This window comes from Pithys albifrons, chromosome 21 (assembly GCF_047495875.1).
Source record: "Pithys albifrons albifrons isolate INPA30051 chromosome 21, PitAlb_v1, whole genome shotgun sequence".
Taxonomy (NCBI): Eukaryota; Metazoa; Chordata; class Aves; order Passeriformes; family Thamnophilidae; genus Pithys; species Pithys albifrons.
The window spans coordinates 3,384,304-3,408,682 of NC_092478.1; the positions used below are offsets into that span (position 1 = coordinate 3,384,304).

Below are 24,379 nucleotides of genomic sequence, written 5' to 3' on the forward strand. Positions count from 1 at the left end.
TTTCACAAATAAAACAATCAGCATTTATTGTTGTATTACAAAACACTTCATATTTGGCAATATTTTACAGTTTATCCTTTTCCTTCTTAGGGCCTGTTGAAAAGGTATGGGGGGAAGAAAAGAGAATGTTGGAATTAAGTTTAAATTTTAATGTCTTGCTTAAAAAAAAATCCTCCCACACCACCCCAGTCCCTCCCACCAAAATAAAAATCTAGTTTCACTCAATTCCACTATCCAAAGAGGCCATGGGTGAAGCTGCAGGCAATTTCACTATCAAACGCATCAAGAAGACAAACAAAACATTCACAGTGGTCTTCAGTATGGTCTGTTGCGTTGATCATTTCTGAAATCATTTCTGGAAGGGACAGAGAAAATTATAAGCAAATCAAATTAAGCAAATCACAAGCAGTCCCTTCAGCCAAACATCTCTACGCTGACGTCTGTGAATTGCTCTGTGTTTAGAGAGCCCTATCCAAAAATGCTCACAGAATACACACAAACGGGTTATTTTTTCTGGAAGCTCCTACCTGTAGTCAGTATTTTCACAGCAGAGTTGTGCTTGCACACATGAACAACCCTTTCCCCACATCCTCTCAATGGCACAGAGTGCTGCACAGCCAGGCAGGGGCAGAGGCCCCTCTTACCTTCCTCCCATTTTGCCCCCGTAGCCGCCGCCCCGATCGCCGCCGCGGCCGCCGCGCCCTCGGTACCCTCTTTCTCCTCCATAGCCACCCCTCCCACGGAAATCTGGGAGAAAAGGCAAACAGACACATCAGTCAGGTTTTGCAGAAAGATGTGGGTGACATGGTCAGTGTTAACACTTGAGATGTAGATGTTTTAACACACCTCCTGGAGGACGGGAATCTTCTGGTCTGGGCTCACCGCACTGGTTGCAGGAATTCCTGCGAGCGAAGTTCATGTTGCCACAGGATCTGGAACAGACAAGGATTGCCCAGACTGAGCTGTGAAGACACTCCAGGAGCATAAATGGAACACCCCTGCCCCATTGTCAGCAATAGGACAAGGGGGCACGATGGGCTCAAGCTCTGCCAGGGGAAATTTAAGTTGGAGAGCAGAAAAAAATTCTTTGCAGAGAGAGTGCTCAGGGATTGGAATGGGCTGCCCAGAGAGGGGGTGGATTCCCCATCCCTGGAGGTTTTTCAACTGAGCTTGGCCGTGGCACTGAGTGCCATGATCTGGTAAAGGGACTGGAGTTGGACCAAGGGTTGGACTTGATGATCTGGGAGGTCTTTTCCAACCCAATCCATTCTATGATTCTGTGATTAAAATGACACTTACGGGTTAGGACAAACCCAGTCACCATTTTTGGGTTCCCCACTTCTACCCTGGAAGCCTCCACCTCTTCCATATCCACCTCGTGAACCTGCAGATAAAATTGTAATCAGAATAAAGGAGGGGAAGAGTCTATGACCTGCACATGAGAAATATTTATTAAGGACTGTCACTGCTTCAGAACTCAAGCAACAGACAGACTTTTCAGGTGGAAGGAGTGTTTAATGTCCATATAGCCCCACTATTTATCATAAATTCTTTTTCTGCAGTAAAGGGAAACTTGATCTGCTTGAATTGCCAGTGGGTAAATATAAATCCACTACACCCATTAATAAAATTTCAGAAAGATTTAACAGTGTATAGTATCAATCACATATGGCCAGACTTAGTCACAGAACAAAAATCTAATAAAAAGCTGTCTGGATTAATGCCAGGACATCTCTGACACATGCACAGGGACAACATTCTTGCTTTCTACACCACAAAGGTTAAGAACTTTTATACCAATTGAAGTTGTTGGAGAATCATTTTTTATCAGCCTGCAGAACTGCCTGATTTAAGAACTAAAATTTGTTGACAGCCACCGCCCAAAGCTTGATTCCTGGAGAATGTAATGAATACTCTGGGGACTACTGACAAAACTGTGCATGCAGGCAATCAAAGACCCTCTTTAATTAAAGGAGTCAGACATCCAACAGCTGCCTTGAGTCAGCGGCAGTTGAATAATGTACCCCACTCAATACCAGCTGGAAACATCAGAGTATCTCAAGGCTTTGCTGTTAACAAGCAAATACTCACTGGGAATTCACACCTATGTATGTGGGACTGGTACAGCCTCAGCATCACTGTCACACTCTCTCCTTAAAAGCAACACTGAGACAAGATCTGGAAACTTTCCAGTTCTAAAGGAAAGCATAAATTCTGTGCTGTGCAAAAGAGATTACAGATTTCAGTTCACTTTACTTTGTTCAATCCTTATTACTCCCTTTCCTGGCAGAATCCCAAAGGCTCATATATTTGATGAATCACTACTTCAAAGTCAAGTCCTCTTTTATAAATCATAGTTAAAATGCAAAAACAAGGATTCTACAGATCTCAGTCCCACCTCGACGTCCGCCACCTCCACCTCCTCTCATGAATTCAGGTCTTCTAGTTGCAAAAGAAACTTTGATAACATTGCCATTGAATTCTTTTCCTGTGGAAGGAGAGAAAGGATCAATACAGCTCCAAACAGCAAGGTCAGGAGAGCAGAATTGAGTTGCACATACAGACTGAGCACAAAGCTCTTGAGACACAGGGAGGCTGCTGGAAGTCTCCTGGTTTTGAAAGCACTGGTGCAAAGGTGAGATGGCAAACACTGAGGTACTTGCCAGGCTCTCCATAAACCCACAGATATTTTAGTTTAAATGAGGTCTGAAGGTTGCAACTTAAACAGATATAAGAATGTTTAAAAGACTTCTGGCCATGTTCATGGGGTTGAATGTCCAAACTCTGTTTGTAATTCCAAGGCAGGCAATGAGGCTTTTGTACCATTCAACAACCAGCACAAAACTTAACTCCCAAGTAAGTGTATTTTAAAAGCTCATGTTTTACTAAGTTTCAGTTCTTCATAGATACAACATTTATCACAGAGCAAACAGGACAGCACATGTGCCTAATATAGTCATATTTGCTTTACTCTCCTAAACAAAAGTCAATTTGCTTTTTATGATCAAAATACAACCACCAAACAGCATGTCATGCCAGGCTTTTTATGCAGAATCATTTCACCCCAGATGTAGAGCATGTCCTTTTGTTTCCACCCAGCATCACTAAAATTCTGTGTCCACACAAGGTGACAGGAGCAGGCATTTGTCCCTCATGCCCTCAAGTTTATTACTACAAGAATATCTCTGTATTTCCTGAATCAAGTCTGAAGAGTTTTACATCAATGTATTTCTGGGATAAACCCATCCTTTTAAAAAGCCTTGTTTTAAACTGTGTATATACAGAGCACTGAGCACAAGTTGCCATAAACATTCCCAAACCCTAAAGATATCAATACCAACACCACAGGGAATCCTTCCAGCTGCTAACACAGATTAGAGCTCTGTTGGTCTGTACATGAACTGACATTTCTGCAGGGATGACTGAGGTACAGCAGAAAACCCTCATGGTTTCATTACACATTTTTGGTCTAAATCACCAGCTGCTGCTTCACCAAATGAGAGAGAAACCCAGCACACTGGAGATCCCATGAGATACAGGTCTTCAAGAAAAACAGACAAAAAAACCCAGCCCAAAATCAAAAGCCACATAAGTAGCAGCACAGGGTCCCCAATAAGGTTATTGGTTTGCTCCTCCCACTGCCTGTTAGATTCATAAACAGTAAAAAGAACAGAGACTCTCACCCACCATCAAACCAGTCAATTGCTGCTTTAGCAGAAGGAGGGTCATCAAAAGATACTGTTGCTTCTCCCTTTGGTTTGCCAGTATCTTTGTCTGTGTAAAGATTTATCATAGGTTTGCCAGTCTTTTTGTTGGTCTGAAAAGGAAAGTTGTACACTTGGCATTGAGGAAATACTGGTCAAGTCAGTTCAGAGCATGTAAACTAAGCATAACACTAACTATCTTTAGAAAGAAGATTCTCTCTTGGAGCTGGCCTGCAGAAACTGAAAGATATGGCTGAGTGTTCTCCAGGAGTAATGATGGGTCCAGTTCTAACAAAAAATGAGGTCAAGAGTACAAAATCCTAATTTAGAATGGCAGAAACAGAAGAAGCAGCCGTAGAACACAGAGGCAAACGTGAGGGTGTATGAGGGTGGGACAATGGATAGAGTGTCAGGGTTATGAAGGCTAAAGAAGGGACACAAAGCAATTTAAATGTCACCAGGAAAAGGTGCTACTGCTGCCAGCCTGCAAATGAGCTGTCACTGGGAACCCAGATAAAATATTATCTACAACTGCTGGGGGTCAAAGCAAACTCTGCCTTGAGTGATACCAGTACATTTCCAACACACCAGCTCCACAAGTTCTCTCCCTTCTGACCAATGACTTCTCTTTTCACATACCTTTATAATCCCAATTTGTTTGAAATAGTCTGCCACTTGATCTGTTGAAACATCCTCTCCGAGTCCTTGCACGAAGATGGTGTTGTTATCAGAGTTGTCAGACTCTGAATCTATGGAAAAATAAACCACATTTACCACGTGTCTTTGTGGCAGCAAGAGCAGCAACATTGTAAGCTCAGCTCTGTGCTGCCCAGTAGCAGACCCTTAAATCCCAAAGACATCTTGTGTGAAACCAAAGACAAGCAGGGAGCACAATTTTGAGGTTAACACCATCAACTTCAAAAAGGCACCTCCAGATGCTGCAGCACTTCAGAGAATACATCTGAGAGCTGCCACACACTCAGCTTCTCCATGCAGCTGCACACCCCAACCCACCACAGCAGTGTGTGTTTTAAATAACACCAGCTTAGCAGAAGGTGATGGCAGTGAAAGCAGCTGCCCAGCTCAGGCAGATCCAAAGTTCATCAGCAAATTCTTACTTGCTGCATGAACATCCAAAAATTCCCGTGCACTTTAATAGAATACAATTCTTCCAAGGAGGACATGCTTTAGCTACAGTTCTTTTGAGCCATGGGAATTGCAGCCACATCCATCTTTCTAGACATACATTCTAAAAGCAATGACATTAAGAGCCACAATCCACTCCCACTCACTGCTTGTTTTCTTACCAGCATCTGATCTCGGTCCATAATCCCTTTGACCTATGAAATGGATTTGACAAAAAAAAAAAGAAAGAAAAAGGACTATTTTTAGCAAAACACTTTCAAGTGACTTTTTTAGCAACAAGAAAATACATAAAGAATGTATGTAATGCATCTAAAATCTAAGACATTAACCAGAGACTTAGAGAATATTTAGCTTTAAACGTTCAACAGAAGGTGTCTGTAGGACGTTAACATGTTCTTTAACTTGCAGCATGTGGCAGTTGCCACACTGATGCTGTGCTGGTGTTTGCTTGCAAATGCTGGTTGTCAGATCACCAAGCAGTTTCCCACTTTTTTTTTTCTACCTCTAGTACCATTCAAAGAAGAATTTGTAACAAAAAGCACAAAAAGAAAAGAAAAAAAAATCCGGTGAACGTCACTGTCTCCACAAATTCTTTCATGCAATTTGAAAAAGCAGAAACCCAGTTTATTGCTTACAAGTTTGGCTATTAAAACTCATGAACACACCAGCCTCACCAAAACTCTATAATGCTTCTACTAGATAGTAACAAGATATTGGTGGCTTTTAGATTTATAAAGAATTTCCACTGAAACATTTTTGGATACTCGGCACTTACCACCGTAATTTTTGAAGCCACCACGGTCACCACCACTGCAGAGGAAAAATTGAAGAAATGATTTCTTCCTTAAGTCTCTACATGCTGAGCCCAAGGCTCAATCTACAGTTAACTGATGACAAGTTGAGAGTTACTGTCTGGCAGCTAAAGCACCATCTCTACGTTCTCCTCGCTACCCATTCACGTTCAAAGATTAAATTACATGAAAGGGAATAATCTCTCAGGGTGCTGCTCTGGAGAAGAGAAGCCCTAAGGAGTATTTTAAACTAACCCATCCACATGTCGTTGGTTCAATACTTTCTCCCATCCCACAAGCCAAAATAACTGCTACTAAAAACTGGGGTTTAAACAAAAACGTAATTCTCATGACGGTTAATGGGCTTTAATTGTAGATGTAATTGCTACTTTGGAATAATTAGTACTTTAGTACTTTTCTAGAAGTATAAAGAGCTGAAATTAATTAACCTCCATTGTTATGCATTTATATAGAGGGGATAAATTAGCAGAATCAGCCATTCTCTGAGGTGTGGGGACCTACTGTACTACAGCCCTGGGCATTACAGAGAAGGTGTGTGTATGTGAGCTTCAAAAGCAGAGGCCGTCAAGTTTTATTTCATTCATTCTGAAACCTGTGGCACAAAATGTAGACCAAGTTAAGAGATTACACACATCAATTTGCAAAGGTTAGAAGGGGATTTAAACAGCTCGTTACGCCTCCAATTATGTGCATGAAAATAAACCCTCACTCTTTTCCGTGTAAAGGTTTGTACTTGCAGGACTTTTCCCAACAGCATCTTTAGTTGCATCCATGGTATGAGCACAATATAATCAATAGTCAAACCTCCAGGAAAAACACAACCACTGGATCTTTTTTAGAAAGTCAATAAGCAAATGTCAGAAAGACTATCTCCTATTGCACAACTGCCTGCTTGTCCTCCTTGACAGCTGCCACCTCAGAATTAGGCAGCATGACCTAATCCTGGGAGCTCTCACAAGACAGAGGCAGTGTGAGCTCAAACCCTGGTGCAGAGGGATATTCCAAAGCCTCTGGAGCTGCTGTGCCTCTTCACCAGCCCCCTCTTACCACCAGAAGTCACTCCAGGTGTGTTATTTCAGTCTCCCACACAGCAGAGTCCACACATGGGACACAATCCCCCAGCAACGGGCAATGAAGTAAAATTAGGGAGTAAATTCTTTGCCACTCCGTGTTCTGTTGCAGCAAATGCAAAGTCATGAATGGAAGGAGCTGACACAACATTCCCAAAGTGGGGAGCAAAGAAATAAGGTTCCAACAGGTTATTATCACACCTGGATTAAGAGACATTCCTTGGAGGGTGACTGGCATTCTGTGGCAGTACATATAATGTTTTTTTACTGAGACTTTTCTTAAAATAAATGTTTGCTGCAGATTTTATTGCTGTTCCACAGAAAAACCTGAATGCTGTATTGCAGTGTCATTTACTCACAAGTAATTCACTCTGCTCATTAAAGAGGTAACATGAATGAGTTTTATATGCAACATCAGTGCTTGTCTTTATTCAAGGCTGGCTGTTTTCAGTGATAAAAACACAATGGTGATCATAAAATTTACTGTAAATACCTTTCTGCCACCTCCAATTCACTTCAGCTAGAAAAGAAACTTCATTATGACACAACAATTCCTAATAGGATGCCTGTCCTGGGATTTTAACTCAGAAATAACAAGAGTGAATAGTACCAACCATGGAAATGTTATCAAAGTTTTCCACCCCAATTCATTAGGACAGCAACATCCAGAACATGTTTCTGATGTGAAATTACACAGCAGCAGAGATATAAATTAGAAAAACCCAACAATCTAAAAACATACAGAAAATAATTTTGTGTCAACACATGCAGGACTTTACAGCAAGTGAGGATTTTGCAAGATGCTGGGACAAAACTGTGCACTGTGACTCTGAGAAGTGAGAGCTGGATATATAAAATGGAAAGGAAGCCCAATTCCTAATTCTGTGATACAGTAATTCTGCACCCTGCACTCACAAGTGCAATCAATCATTTTTAATTAGTTTTTTTAATTAATGTCTACAGAAATATGTTTTTGCCCAAGCATGTTACCTTCTGCTTAGTCCCACATGGTCAACCCAACAAAGATCAGCATCAATTCACTGACAGATCTCTCTGATGAATCATTAATGCTTTCCTACATTTGTAAGTCACATTTTACATGAGATTTATAAATAAAATCAGCCTGAAATTGCTGGCCAAAGCTACACAAGATCCCCTGGAACCAGGCAGAAATCCTGCAGCAAGTGAAGTCAGACACAGAAACTGATGCCACAGTCTCAGATTTACCCCTTCCTGAGACCCGAAATTCAATCTCAGCAACTGAATTAGTTCCCACATTACTCTCATAAAAGGTGTGGAAAATATAATTGCAGTGTTTCACAGCCCATTGGCTTACCAGGCCTGCACACAGACAAATAAAATGAGTGACCAGATGGACTTTGGAGTTCTAACATTCTGTATCAGAAACATGAACAGGCAGCTGAAGCTCTGCAGTGCCACCAACTAAGATAATAAATGAGAGACTGAACTGCAGGCAGCCAGAATGTGATGAGGAACTGCTCACAATGACAAATCCTTGCTGCTGGGAAAGAAATGTCAAATGTTCTTTTCTCCTACACTCAGATTTATCAGCACCTACTTGGCTGTAAATGGAGCTCATCTGGATGTTGCTTATTCCATCTGGGAACAGCTCTTTAAATTAAAGGCACAGATACATGGGCAGCTCAACACAACAGATACAAGAAATGCAGTTTTTAAAACTGATCTGAGTGATCAGATATTGGCAGGAGTAGCACTAAGAATTCAGGGATCAAATTTCAGCCTCCAAAATGGATCTGTCTCACCAAGTGTGTTGGAGTTACACAGAAGAGTGTATTTTACAAGCAAGAAAGGAATGCTTAGAGCACCAACAGTCACTGGCAGATGGTTTTTTCCTGCCTGTATTTGCCTCTGGTCATGTGTTTCCAAAATCTCCATAAGGCTAAAGCTCAACCATACCTATTACAAGTCAAAATATTAATTGTGAACACAAACCACACTGTAAAAAACATTTGCACTAAGCTGCAGTTTCTTTATATCCCACTAATTCCTATTCCTAATAGCTGATACAATTAACCTGCATAGGTAGCCTTTTTTATAGTATATCAACATAACTCAGTACCAGAGTTAAAATATAATCTCTGCTGAGCAAAGTTAAGATTCCTCTGACAAATTCTAACAAAATGGTAAATCCTTTCCAAACTGCATCTGTGCAGTTCATCAGCACAGTTTGCATGAGGAGAGTCAAAGGCAAAGCTTCTCTCACCTGCTTTGCATTGCTCCACTGACAGGCTTAACCAAATTAATTCAGTCCCACAACCACAATAAGCAATTAATTCCTTATTTTTCAGATGAGGACTAACAAAAAGGTGACTCATTGTACAAGGAAGCTTGGGTGAATTTCATTCCCAAGACCTGGTGTACCTGCCTTCTAATCAGAAGATGAAACTTGTCTACTGTGGTTTTAAGAAGAGAAAGTATTTTCCTTCTTAGCCACAAATTAAGCCTGTGAGATCATCAGTTTTCCAAGCTTCAAAACAAAAGGGTGGAAAAATTCTACTAAGATCCCAAAAGATGCAACTTAAGACCATTAGAAAAAAAAAATGCCACCCCTGGAAGTGTCCCAGGCCAGGTTGGAGCAGCCTGGGCTGGTGGGAGGTGTCCCTGCCCAGGCCAGGGGTGGGATGGGATGAGTTTTAAAGTCCCTTCCAACCCAAACCTTTTTGGGATTCTGTGATTCCAGCAGTGCAAGTGTAGACAAGATTTTTAGATTATTTCCTGATGGCTGCAAAATTTTCACAGTTTAATGTTAAGCATTAAATTGTGATCAAATTAAACAACTGAAAATGATGGTTACTGGAGACTGACTTGAAATTCCTGCACATATTTTTTCCTATGTAATAAATAAAAAATAAAAAAAGAGAAACACAAGGATATAAAGCTTCCCCCCTGAAACCCCACAAGTTCAGAGGACTACACAGGATTTCTTACCTTATTACAAGTCATTTCCCCCTTGACTGTACAGTTGGTTATTTAATTTAATCTTTTAGACTTTTCTAATAAGCATGTCTGGTAAAATATCAGCAGCAGAATCCTGCCATAATTACCCAAAGAGATTGAACAAACATACATGACACTGTAGTTCCAGCAAATTTCCACTGCAAATGCTATTAAGGACAGCATCATTTAGCAGAAGCAGACCTAATTAATTAATTCCTAATTAATGCCTTCCCACTTCTCTGTATTTCCCCCCTTTCTCCATTCACCTCCCCTTTCTTCCTTCTTTTAGTTCCAAGTCCACTGAAGGACTTTGATCTACATGGATGTGTGACCAAAAGTTTTGTTCCATTTTGATATAAAATGGGAAGATATTTTATTTCACAGACATTAATTCATTTTTCTTAATCTTGCAGAGACCCAAGTCTTGTTTTGGAGTGACAAAATCTCCCAGTGTGTTTTTTGAAGCTCACATTCATTTCCTCTTGTTGGAAAGGGCTCAGCTATAAATGATCTTTTAAAAACTCAGGTTTTATCACAGGAATATGGAAAACCCTCATGCACAAAGAAAATCTAATTTTAAAAAAGTAGTTCAGTTTTAACTGAAAGTCAACTTAGAAATTACTTCACTAGTTAATATATTATAGACTGTAGAAATTTGTATTATATATATTTATATATATTTATATATACATAAATGATATATGTATAAATTATATAGTTATATATTTAGAAATTATAAATTTATAAAGATTTATAAAAATATATTTATAAATTATATATTCATATATAATATGTAATTTTTATATATTTATAACATTTTTATTATGTAAATTATCATAGAAAAATTATGCATTAAGTCTATATTATATAAACCCCCAGTAACATAAAATAACTACTGATAAGCTTTTGAATTTGTGCTTTCACACCCATTTAGGTGCACCCACAGCATCAAACCCAAGCCATGAAAACAATTTGGGGGCACCTCAAGGAGCAGGCAAATTTTAAACAGAGTTTAAAAATAAATAGTTTGAAAAGTACCCAAGTATTGGATTATTTTGTTAAATGAGATCAGTTCCAACACACAGCACTGTGTCATTACAGTGGGTTTTATCTGCAGGTCAGCAACAACCCAGAGCTGTGCAGCCCTTGGAAGGGTAAGTGGTGCTGACAAGCAACTCCTCAAAGCTGAGTTGAAGCTTCAACACTCTTGTCCTGCATCAGTGAACACTCTGCACCCTCAAACACTGCAGGGACATAAAGGGGGGCCAGCTGGGAGTTTGTTAATGAATTCTATGTCATATGGCCTGATTCAATGGGCTTTGCAGCAAAGGTCTCAGTCTCAGACCTTTGCATGAAACCATCTGCAAGCACAAAATGAAATATGTGCATGAATTAATTCTTGACAGTGCAGGGCCTAAGGCAGTTGTTAAAGGGGTGACAGCATTGTTAGTGGTTCAGTTCTACCCAAAATAAATGTGTTTAGACTGACAGCTAAATCAATAATAAAAAATGTATTTTAATGACACACAGAAAATAGAAATTTAAAACTGCAAATGCCAGCAAAGAACAAATAATGTTATTACTAAATTATTCTTATTATTGCAAAGTCAAAATAATTTCCTGCTAAAATGTGAGCTACCTGAGCTATGGATTTATAAAACTTTCTCAATCCTTGGCTTTTGGGTTTTTTGTCATTGAAAACAAGGGATGGGCTGGGGCAGTTTTTGAATTGCAACTCATGCAAATAAAATGCAGCTCTGTGTCACAACAACCAAAAACTTGGTCTCAATCTACCTGAACCTCAGAGCTCTTCCTGTGCAAAACACATTTCGTGCAGTGCAGAGAGAGGTTTAACTTTAGAAAACTTTCTTTATCAGAAATCTAAACCCAAACTAGGAATAGATATAGAATAAACCAAAATTAAAACCAGCTAAGTTAGAAGAAACAAGGGGAAGGAGCTGCAGGCACTGGAAGGAGATCACTTACCCATATCCAGACATATGACCTCTTCCATCCATGTCATATCCCCCTCTACCTCCTCCCTGTGACCCGCCATATCCTCTATTATCTTCTCCATACCTACTCTTATCACGACGATCATCTGGAACAAATTGCAAAACAAAACAGGAGTCAACTGAGTGCAAACTGCAGTGCAGTGAAAATTCACACCTTATAAACTCCCAGCCCTCTCCATTAAGTCTGTCACTTAAACCTGAAAAGTATCAACTTCTAAATTTCTCTTACACAAAGCAACTTGAAAAAAAACCCCAAACAAACTTTGCTCCATTATCTTCCTGGGTCACAAGGTGTATCAGAACACAAGCACTCTGCAATTACACTCCATTTTCCCAATATTCAACACATATTGCCTAAAATATACTTTTCATCTGACTTCCACAGGACATCAGTGAAGACAGAACAAGGATAAACAGAGTGGGTTGTGCCGCTGGTGTGAAGTTACTGCAAAAAAAAAGCTTCATCTTAAACTTCTCCTTCTGTCTCAGAATTCACCTACACAGCACAAAGCTGGAATGGGAAGTGCAAAAGCTCTTCATGACTGATCAAGACACGTCACACTCATGCAGGAAGAAGGTTCAAAATAGCTTAGGAAGAAAATTCCATCTAGAATGTGCAGAACTCAGGGGCAGGGACTCTGCAATGGTGCCTCTGACAAATGCAAACACAACCACTTGGGGGCCCCAGAAGTTTTTCACCTCTGCATAATGCTTTGAAAGTTATAAACATCCCCCAAAAATATCAATAAAAAAGAGTTTTAACTACTCATCAAATAACTGTCTGAAGAAGCAAATCCAACTATTTCAGAGCGTTTCTGCTTCATTTTACCAGCCAGTACTGAACCCAACCTGTGAATTTTACCTTGGCTGTTGTGGCTATAGCTTCCCTTCTGAGACTGGTAGGACTGCTGAGAGTGGCCATATGAGCTTTGGTGCTGGTTGTAGCCTGACTTTTGGTCATAGGAGCTCTGGTGGCCGTAGCCCGACTGCTGGTCATACGAGCCCTGGTGGCCATAGCCCGACTGCTGGTCATACGAGCTTGACTGCTGGTCATAAGAGTCTTGGTTCTGTCCATAGCTTGACTGCTGGTCATAAGAGCTTTGGTGCTGACCATAGTTTGACTTTTGTTCATAAGAGCCTCTTCCACTTAAAATAAACAGAATTTGAATTAATAGTTAAATGTTCACAGAGCAGAGAGCAAAGCAACGGTTGGAAATTCATGACATTGGTAAAATTTCCTCGTCACAGTTACCTCATTACTGGCATATGGATATGAAAATACAGAGTTTCATCTCTGCTGGGATGTATCTGCCTTCCTCAGCTTCCACTGTAAATGTAACTCAAAGCATCACTCCTTGCACATATCCCAGTACAACACTTGCTCTCTTCCCTCTCCCCAGTAACAGAAATGCCTGATGGGGAGCCCACGACCTCCTGAACACCAAACCCTTCCCTACACAGCCCTGGGGCAGAGCCTCAATGCTCAGCTCCTGTTGTATTGCACAGCTGAGACTTCCCACCTCAAAAACCCCAAATCCCCAGTTTTGCTTTCACTGAATTGCCACCTCTCTTCTTCTGGTCATTCTACCACTTGTCAAGAACCTTTCTAACTCCTGTGATGGTCTCTAACATACTGCAAGTTCTTCTCCCTTTAGTGCTCTCCAGATCCCACCAACCTTCATCAGAAGCACTGACCAGGAGCACATCCAGGATACTCCAACACGGTGCAGCTCCACATTCCAAGAGGGAGTCATAAATCTCTGATTAATAACTTGAGAGCAACCACAAGGGAATCTCACCCAGACTGTGCTTTCCTAGGCTACCTCAGCATCCAAAAATATTCTGAAAATCTAGATTTATGAGAGAACAGTTCCAGCTGGGTTACCCTTTCATAACAAGACATAATACAGATTTATGGGAAATAGATTCCATCCAGGGAACACTGGCTATTGCTCATTCCTTTTTTTATCCCCACGTACTTAGTTGTGCCTTAACTGTCTTATTTTTTCAGTAACTGAAAATAAATCTCTGATCTCAGCCACCCTTTCTTCTCTTCCTCCTCCTTGCTTCCACCCTTTTGAAAAAGATCAGCCACTCTCCAGTCTTTGGCAATCTTACTCATTAGTCAAAATATCTCAGAAAAAGGAAAAAAAAAATACAAGAGCCTACAGAAAGTTCCCATCAGCTTTTCAAAGCACTCCAAGATCCAGACCATTGGATCCAACCAACCTCAAAATATCCCCTCCATGTAAATGCTGCCTAATCTGCTCTCCCAGTCCTAGCCTAGATCTCATCTTGAACCTTGCTAATCCCAGGGGTAAACAGCTTGTGAAGATTTTTATTAATATCTTCACTTCAGAAAGGTCAGAGCTGCTCCAACCTTTGTACCATCACCAACAAAGGAAGCACCACTGACAACATCCACTATTTGCTGTTTTCCTTCCCTCCCCTCACATTTGACAGCTACAATTTTGTGCTCACTCTCTTCAAAGTTGCTACCATTTAATTTCTCAGTTTCTCCTTATTTGTTACAATCACACATCGAAAAGTTTCCCTCCAGTGTTTTTATTTCATTTTCTTGATCATGAACAGCTTGTTGGAAAATCTACAAGCTGCTTCTTTTTTCCACTGGATGTCTACAGAGTTAGAAACTCCATTATTACCTCTGTACAGCTCTAATAAATGCTCAGAAAATAAATCAAAACAAAATTTAACCATTGTTAGGGGAAATAAGACATTCTGCACCTACTGCTGGCAGATTAAGATCTTGCTTTATTATATTGAGGTGTTTTGTAATAATAGCCATAAAAACAGAAACCAAGCACAGGTTTGCTCAAGTCCAGATTGTTTTATCACCTTGCAAAAAACTACAAAACATTTGAACCTTGGACACAAGAATGAGGTTTAGAACATGACTGTATTTTAATGAGGTCCCTCGACCCTCAAGGTGAGCAGAACCCTCGGGGTGCACACACAAAGCTTGTAAATTAGACAAGGTATTACAGCACTAAGTGGTCTTTTAAGTCATTATGGGAAGTTGGGGTGTATTTCCAACACACTTTCAAAGTTGTGTCATTAATCCTCCTGAAACTGAATGAAATACAACATCACTTCAGTCAAATACACCTGCAACAGCAGAGAGCTGAGCCAGAGTGCAGCATTTGCAGGTGCACATTGAACGTACTGATGAGGATATAAAACCACAATGTTTTCAGAACTCTACTCAGCTGACAAAATGAAAGCTAATTCTTAAATTACATTTTTGAATCCTTTACTTTTCTTTCATCAAGCACAGGCATTCTGAGCCTGATAAGCAGCCTGCAATCTGAGAACAGGGACGAGTTTCCTTGCTAACAGCTTATTGGAAGTTAATAAAAGAGTTCTGTAAGTTTATACAAAAGAATATAATTGGAGTGGTATTTTTTGTCTTTTTCCTAATCAAAATACTCTTCAAAGTCCATTCTTCATTGCAGCCACTACCCAAAGACCTCCTAAAGTGCATGTCCTCATACAGCTTGACTCTAAAACAACTGCACATAAATAAATACTCCTCTGTACCTCCTGATCTTTCAGGCATTAGAACTGTCTTAAGAACGTGGATTTTCAAATATTTCTGTTTTAGCAATGACAGCAAGAAATTTTTTACAGTTCTTGTTAAGAGTGTACAACTACTAGACATTCTTTTAAATAGATACTGGTAAACTCTGCTTCCTTACCCTCTGGATGACCCTTTCTGCTGCCCCTGGCTGCCATAGGACTGCTGGTTGTATGAGCTCTGATTCTGATTTTCATAACTGGATTCATCATCATATCCCTGGGAATCTTGTCCATAACCTGGAAAACGAGGAAGAAAATTTTTAGTCAATATTCACCTTTTAATTCCTGCCAATGAATGCAACAAGGCAGCCAAACCTGATTGATTTTGTCCATAGTTCCCATGGTAGCTTCCATAGTTCTGTCCATAGGAGGAATTGTCTCCACTCTGCCCATAACCAGAATATCCCTGTAAGTCCAAGAATGTACTCAGGTAAGTGTAACTCCCACAGCAGATAATTACAGTTTTCCTTGGCTAGACACAACTGCAAACATCAAGCACAGCTGGGAAGGAATTTTTCCTGGCCCAGGAACAATTATTTTCCCTCAAGGAACATCTGCTTTGAAAGGAATGATGTTTTTTTCAACATACCTGTCCTTGTCCATAATTCTGACTGCTCTGATTGCCATAGGATGAGTAACTGTAAGAGAGAAATGCATTTAGAAAAGGCTCACAGTGCCCTCCATACAGGTTGGAAAGTAAAGGTATTTTCTGGTGTCATTTTAAGTTTCTCTTAATTCCAAAATAGGTGTTTAATCCAAGTACTGCAGTTGCAGGCACTTTAGAACCACATCAATGAACTAATTGTTTCCACAGCTGTCAGAAACCAGAAGAGCTTATTTCAATTTCTGCTGCATTCCAAACATAAATTTAAAGTACATGAAGTGGGGTTTGCTGTAATTTGACAGATTCTTCAGAATTCCAGAAAACTTCATAATAAACAAAAGCATTTTCCATTTTTCAATATATTCTCACAAAGTCAATTTTATTTTAATCAGCTACTGTCTGTTTGGCATTTGTTGAGCTACCCAACAATAACATCACCATCAAAACCCACGACAGTTTTATGCTCTACTTACTCATTATTCTGCCACTTCAAACCTTCATGGACTGACAGAAGAACCATGTGCTGAAACTCATCATGCTCAGACACAAACCCAAACTCAGGCAGTGCTCCATGCACAGAACCTTGTGCTTCTCATGAGCACAGTCACAATTCCATAAAAACTCTTGATTCCCACACCCCCAAACTGCAGCTTTGGGCCATATAATAAATATAATAACCTTTGACTAAAATCTTAGTAAACATCTCAAGGTAGTGGCATCAAAAATATTTCTATCAATATTTCAAAAGTTCTGACTATTACAGGATGTCATTGCAATTCACATCTGATGATTGTCTTATCTGTAACTGTTTTTTCTTGTTTTATGAGACTTCTTGACAAAGGCTCAGGTGCAAGAATTCTGCACCCATAACTCCAAAATCATATCAACCCTCCATCATGCCTGAAGATTCAATCATCATGATGGGAACATGAAATGGTTTTTCTCTGTGCAGATGTAATTGCTAACAGCAAAAGAAACCCCACACATACCTCTGTTGGCCCCCAGACTGACTGTAACTTCCAGAATCTAGAAAAGAGAAAAAAGTCATATTGAGAATTTCCAATTAACATTCAAGTGCTCTATTTACTACAAGGGGGAAAAGTCTGGGGAGAGGGAGAAAGGTTCAAGTACACTGGATAATGCAACTGCTTTCCCTGCAGAATGAGACAGGTTCCTCTTTATTAAGAAAACAGAAAATGTTAAGGCTGGGATGACAGGAACAGAGGGACAAGACACAGACACAGCCACTTGGAACTGTCCTTTTTGAAAGACCTGAATTCCATTTTCAAGGCCTCTCTTCGTGTATCTGGGACTGTATAACCCCCCTAAAGGCTACAGAACATGGTGCCATCATCAATAGGCAGAATGCAGCAGCTTAATTAATCAAGCAAAGATAAGTAGGTCAGTCTGTTCAACACCTTTTTAAGGTGCCCTAAGAAGGGGGCACGATGGGCTCAAGCTCTGCCAGGGGTAACTGAAGTTGGAGAGCAGAAAAGAATTCTTTGCAGAGAGAGTGCTCAGGGATTGGAATGGGCTGCCCAGAGAGGGGGTGGATTCCCCATCCCTGGAGGTTTTTCAACTGAGCTTGGCCGTGGCACTGAGTGCCATGATCTGGTAAAGGGACTGGAGTTGGACCAAGGGTTGGACTTGATGATCTCAGAGCTCTTTTCCAACCCAACTGATTCTATGAGTCTGTGATTCTAAGAAAGCTCTGCCCAGCAAAAGGGCCCAGACACAGGCAGGGATGGAGGAGCCAGGACACTTCCCTGTGCTCATATGGCAAAGGGGAAAATGCCACTGAGAGCCCAACAGATGCAGCCACACAGAACCCCCCTCCCCATCAGGATTCCCACTGCCAGGAGCAGCTCCAGCTCCCCAGAGGTCCCTCCCAGCCCACGCTGTGGGGACTCTGCACTGCACGGGCTCTGTCGATCTCACTTTCTATGCAGGAGCCCCAGTTTGCTTGAAATTCCCACGTTCTTGTCAAAACACAAACACTTTCTCCCCCAGTGCTGTCACTCTGGATAACAGTCCTGCAATCTTTCCATTCCTTTCAAATCACTTAACAAATTTATATAAACACTGTGGTGTTGTGGTCTAATAAAAACTACCAGGAAATTCTGTGTTTTCATCCCCAATTTCAGTCTTTCCCCCACATTCTCTCTCCAATCTCTACACCCAGAACTGCCTAAAAAGCTGTCACTGAGAATTAATTACAAGGCAGGGTAAATGTCATAAATTACTATAACAATTTTCCAATCAAACCACTCATCAGATTGCTGAATCTGCTCATTATACCTCCCTCAGAAGGTAATAAATCCAACCCTGCCAGTGCTTACCCATCCCCTTGAACTTGGGTTTGTGAGGCATCACCTCAGGTGAGACGTGAAATGAGGGTGTCAATTGAGCTATTCAGACACCGAGCAACATTTTTAATATAAAGTATCTCCTCAAAGCAACACAAAGTATCCAATTTCATATTCTGTAACAGAAACATTTAACCACGTTGAGATGAATTAATGTTTCATTTCACATCCTACAAGGCGGTTTCACTCAAATGTGAAATATTCTCCTCCTTTTGCACTGCTACACAAGAATTTAATTGGGTTTTTTTGTATTAAAAAGCAATTAAAGCCTCAGTGTAGACGTGCAACTCAAAAATGTTTATTGGTTTTAATTAGAGCAAGGTAAAATTTTCACAGTTTCAATTTAAATAATCACAAAGGTTACTATTAAACAGGTAACCACATTTTGAAACATGGTTGTGGTTTAATTCTAAAATTTGTAAGCCATTCACGCTGCCAATTAAAGCAAAGAGTATCAATGGTTGTATCAGAAAGAATTCTTGAGTAAGGATGTAACCAGCTAAAAACCAAAGGGCTACATTTAACCTCCTTAGGACATTTAATCTCCTCAACTTCTCCCTAAAAAACTTCTGCCAAACCCAAACGTTTTGGGAAATGTCTGAAAGCAACCAGATAAGGAGCCTGTAAAATATGAAAAAACAGAATAGGAGAATTTCCTTTATTTATATATTTTTCTACATCCTCTGCTGGACCTCTTACAGACTCCTGATCCATTTATTTTGCTGGGCTAAATGGGGACAATACAGACAGTAAATATTTTTTGAAATAAGCTTAATTCTGGAAATTCCTGGATACAATTTTACTAAATGTTCAAAAAGCTCATGGAAAAACTTCCTGTGGATTAGGTGGGGCAAAGGAGACTGAACACCTTGCAGTGCTCAGGGGAGTATTTCTCTTAGGACAGAAGAATCTGCTGTGTATATTTGGAAACTGAGGTTCTCATATCAAGTAATTTATATGAAGAATCAGCACTGCTCTTCAACATTCTGGTCGGAAAAAGAACCTCATGTTTGAACATCAGAGAGAAAACAGAGGAGACTCAAGTGCTTGATGGGTCTGTAGTTGAGGTGTTCAGAGAAAGTGGGTTTAGTTTACTGCCAAGCTTTACTCATTTAGTAGAAAAATCATTATTTGGACGCATTTTAGTACCTTTGGACACATTCACTCTCCAGGGTAAACGACTCCTCCTTGCATTAAAGGATTCCTTTAACACCCCTTGCTTTGTTTGTATTGTCTGTCATTCACACAGGCAGGCTGAGACCACACCAAAATGGCTCGACCCTGACAAAACACGGCTCGCTCCACAAAGCACGTACGGCCTTGGAATTCCTCCTCCCACTCCGGGATCCGCCACCACCCCCGGCTGCACAGGGACAGCCCTGCAGGGGGGACCTGAACACCCACAGTGCCCCAAAGGGGATGAGCAAACAGCACCAAACCCGCTCGCAGAGGCCGCAGGGAAGTTGGGCTGTGTGAGCTCACCCGGGACAGCGGATCCTGTATCCAGGCTCAACTAAATCCTCCCCTGGAAAACAATCCCAGCCAGGGCGTTTTTAAGCCCAGGGCAGGGGGGTGTGAAGCCTCCACTTTGCTCTGCTGGCACCCCCCGTGTGTGAAGAGCACAGAGAGGGCAGAGCAGATACTGGGACACAAAGGTGGTCCCATGGGGGGAGGGAAGGGAATATCCCAGGCTAAGGGGGGCACGACCCAAGGGAGGGGGTGCCAGCATTCCATGGGGGTGCTGATCCGAAGGGGAGCACACAAACCGTGCTGTGGGGAGAGAGTGGCACCCAGAGCCGGCTCCACATCTCACACTGGGATGGGGCGAGGAACACAACCCAAAGCAGGGGTGCACACAGGGGAAGGGCCATGATCCAAAAGGGGAGACTCATACACAAGGGGTACATGACCCAAAGCGGGGTCCACATCTCACAGTGGGACGGGAGGGCGTAGGAACCACAACCCAAAGCAGGGGTCAACATGGGGGAAGGACCACGATCCAAAAGGAGGGGGCCTGCAACTCACACCAGGGGAATACACGACCCTAATGGGGGGCCTGCAGTGGGGGACATGGACCAAAACAAGGTCCACATCTCACACCGTGGAGAACACAGGGGGAACACAACCCAAAGCAGGGGTCCACATGGGGGAAGGATGATGAGCCAAAAGGGGGGCGTTTACACCTTACAAAGGACAGAATGCGACCCACAGGGGTGAGAGCCTACACTGGGAGGCATGAACCAAAATGGGGTCCACATCTCAGGCATGAGGGGGTACACAACCCCAAGTGGGGGCTTCACCTGGGGGAACATGAACCAACGTGGGGTCCACACCTCCCACTGGGGGGGGGCAATGGGACAGCCCCAAGGGGGGATTCACATACGGAGAGCGGGGCCTAAACCCCAAAGGAGGGGCTGCAGCCCCCGAGGGGTCTCTGCCCCCCCAACTGCGACACGAGGGGAGGGGGCGCCCCCCTGGCCACGCCCCCCCACCGTAAAGGGGGCGTGTCCCGAGCGGCTCGCGCAGGGGGTCCCCGGGGAGGGGGCGTGGCCTCCGCCGAAGGGGGCGTGTCCACGGGGGCCACCGGCAGGGGCGTGGCCCCCCTCCCCCTTCCCCGGGCCACAGGCGAAGGGGCATGAGGGGAAATCGGGCGCGTCCCCCCGCCCCGTGTAACATGGCCGCGGGCCTTTCCCACCTGCGCCACATGGCGCTCGCTTCTCCCGCCCTTCCGCGCCCCCACCGCACCCGCGCTCCGACGGCGGGAAGCGGAGCCACGGCGGCTGCCCGGCCGAGGCCCGGCGGGGCTGTCAGCACCTACCCGAAGCCATGGCGGCGGCGCTGAGGGGGGCGGAGGGAGCGGAGGGAGCGCAGGGACCGACCCGCCCGCCGCGCCGGCCGCGCGCACACTGAGGCACCCGCAGCTCGCGCGGACTGCGGGGCGCGCCGGCCAATCAGCGCGCGCGGCGCATACCACTCTCCGGGCGGCCGAGGGGGGAGTGTGTGTGTGTATGTGTGTGGTGGGGGGAACACACAAGAAGGGCTGTACCAAAATACAGCGGGCGGGGGGGTGGGGGTGTGCGGGCCGCGCGCGCACCGCGAATTGTGTAAGGGAATTAAATTAGTTTAATTAATAAGCTCTCAGCGCACGGTGACGGTGCTCGCAGGGAGATAAGGGGGCTGCACGCTCGGCTTTTTGCACCAGCAAGTCCACCCCGGCGCCCTCGGAGCGCCCCCGCTGTGCATCAGCCAGGTTGTGGGAGATGCTGAATGGAGTTCAGGGAAACCCCATTTTTCCCAATATTTTCCCCAATATTTCCCCCCATTTTTTCCCTGATATTTCCCTGATATTCCCCCAAATTTTCCTCTATTTTTCCCCCCCATTTTCCTCCCACCTTGTCCTTCCTCTGCTGCTCGGGGGGCCTGTGCAGGATCCCCATTTCCCCCCATTATTTCCCCCATTTTTCCCAGTATTTTCCCCAATATTTCTCCCCATTTTCCCCTGATATTCCCCCCAATTTCCCCCCGTTTTCCCCTGATATTTCCCCCACCTTGTACATCCTCTGCTGCTCGGGGGGCCAAAATCTGGGCTCTAAAGGGAGAAAAAATGTGGTTTGATGGGTTTTCTGGCTTTCTTAAGAAGCCGAATATCAACTTAGGGAATGGCCTAAAGAAAGGGGTCGTGATCTTGGCAGCCACTTCTGTGGATCGTGGGGGTTTGGTTCAGAGAGGAGGAGTAATGAGAAAACAGCAAGAGCAATGTTGGTTGTTTAATCTGATTATTTTTAGAAGTTGCATTTCTTGTTTCTGATCACGCTGCCTTCTTCTGGGAGTTGGGAAGTTCACCTTTCTGTGTAGGGACACTGTGCAAGTGCCCCAGCCAGAGAATAGTGAGGCTTTACCCTGTTTTTTCTTTCAAAGGCAATGAGAATCCTTCTCTGATTTCATCTGAATGTTTTGAGCAGATTTGCAGAGAAGTTGGGCTGTTTCTTTCCCCCCTGGGCGTAGCAGCAGGAGGCAAATCCCACTGCCATAGCCGAAAATAAGTTTCTGCAAAACAAGCAGTGACTGGAATGATTAATTTAAAAAAAAAAAAAGGGGGGTTGAGCTCCCTGCCTGTCTTTTGATTTCTCCTTGAGAAACTTCATCTGCAGCCACAACATCTTGTCCTGTGCCCTGAGCCTTGCTGTGATAACCTGGGATCTCACCAAGGCTGTCTGTGCAGTGCTGGGGTTAGGGCAGATCCCAAACAATGTTCCATAGCCAGGGGAGGTGGAGGGATCAGTAGAGACTCTCAGTGTTTGTGCATTCCTTAGGGACTGGAGGATTCTCAAAAATGGAAAACTGAATTGCTTGAGAGAGAGTTACAAGCTCATCTGTCTGTCTGTCTGTCTGCTGATAGGTCTGTGCTGTGCTGTCCTGTGGCTCCCAGACAGAAACTGTGGAGACGGGATGTGGAAAAGACATCAGCCCCTCAACCCTCTGCTCTTCCCCCTCGGCTGAAAAACAGAATCACAGACTCATTAAGGTTGGAAGGAACCTCTGGAGATCATCCAATCCGACCCCTCTGCCAAGGCAGGTGACACAGGAACACGTCCAGGTGACACGTTTGGTGTCCACAGATTTTCCCCTTTTGTGCAAATATCATCTCTTTTCCTTCTACAATACCCACAGCTCCATCCTCAACTCTCCTCCAGCTACAAACTCAAGAACAGAGAGGATTGTTGTGGTTAGTGCTGACTGTGTGTGCAAAGCAAGCCAATGACCATGATCTGGAACTCCCTGAAGGGAAGTTCTGGCCAGGTGGGGGTTGGTCTCTTCTCCCAGGCACTCAGCAATAGGACAAGGGGGCACGATGGGCTCAAGCTCTGCCAGGGGAAATTGAAGTTGGAGATCAGAAAAAAGTCCTTTGCAGAGAGAGTGCTCAGGCATTGGAATGGGCTGCCCAGAGAGGGGGTGGATTCCCCATCCCTGGAGGTTTTTCAGCTGAGCTTGGCCGTGGCGCTGAGTGCCATGATCTGGTAAAGGGACTGGAGTTGGCCCAAGGGTTGGACTTGATGATCCGGGAGTTCTTTTCCAACCCAATCCATTCTATAATTCTGTGATCACAGTGAAAGTTTTCCCTTGAAGAGCTCAGGTTAAGTTCTCCCTACTCCATCATCTCCCTGTGTCCATGAAACCTGCAGGAACTTCAGGATCTTCATTTCTGAGCTGCCAGTTCCTCTCCTGTCCTTGGGCAGCACCTGCATTTGCTGCAGTGAGGGTGGGCAGTGCAGGTGTGCTGTGGGTGCTCCTCCATCCATCACACCTGATGGGAAACTCATCCTGTGTCCAGGTCTGGGACACTCAGTCAGGAAGGACATTGAGGGCTTGGAGCAAGCCCAGAGAAGAGCTGGGGAAGGGTCTGGAGCACCAGTGTGATGATGAGGAGTGAGTGAGGGAGCTGGGGGGGCTCAGCCTGGAGAAAAGGAGGCTCATGGGGGACCTTCTCACTCTCTCCAACCCCCTGATAGGAGGGGGGAGCTGGAGGGGATTTGGGCTCTGCTCCAGGGAACAGGGACAGGAGGAGAGGAAATGATCTTAAGCTGTGCCAGGAAAGGTTCAGGAGGGACATTAGGAGGAATGTCTACACAAAAATGTTGCTTAAACATTGGAAGGGGCTGCCCAGGGAGGTGGTGAAGCCTCCATTGCTGGAGGTGTTTAAGGGAAGACTGGACGTGGCACTCGGTGCTGGTCTGCTTGGCAGGGTGGTGTTTGGTCATAGGATGGACTCGGTGATCTCAGAGATCTCTTCTAACCTACCTGCCCCTGTGATTCCCAGTGCCTGACCCCGCGGTGTGGGAGAGCAGGGACAGCTCTGGACCTGGCGGGGCCTCCTGCGCCCGCGGGCAGCCACGCGTGGGGACACCCGGCTCTATCCCAGCTTGGGCGGGCTCCCAGCGAGACCTCACACCTCCCCGGGGTTATTGTCCCATTCCGGACGACTGAAAAAATAACAACAATTAAATAAAAATTAGAAAGGAGGCGGTGGGGGGAACTCCACCCCCGCGCGTCTCCATGGTAACGGCCCCGCAGCGCTTCGCGTTGCC

At 43.7% G+C, this 24,379-nt stretch overlaps 1 protein-coding gene across 1 annotated transcript; it reads right to left on the minus strand.

Moving 5' to 3' along the window:
* TAF15 (TATA-box binding protein associated factor 15) lies at window positions 1-21,221 on the minus strand. The gene is made up of 16 exons (XM_071574817.1): window positions 21,112-21,221; window positions 16,917-16,953; window positions 15,913-15,961; window positions 15,639-15,729; window positions 15,443-15,560; window positions 12,589-12,872; window positions 11,698-11,812; window positions 5,626-5,660; window positions 5,012-5,044; window positions 4,344-4,453; window positions 3,688-3,817; window positions 2,399-2,488; window positions 1,300-1,384; window positions 847-932; window positions 645-747; window positions 1-355 (listed from the first exon to the last, which is right to left on the minus strand). Exons 1-16 carry the CDS (start codon window positions 21,119-21,121, stop codon window positions 316-318), a joined length of 1,416 nt encoding a protein of 471 aa, XP_071430918.1. The 5' UTR covers window positions 21,122-21,221; the 3' UTR covers window positions 1-315.
* Between the last annotated feature and the right edge of the window lie 3,158 nt (window positions 21,222-24,379).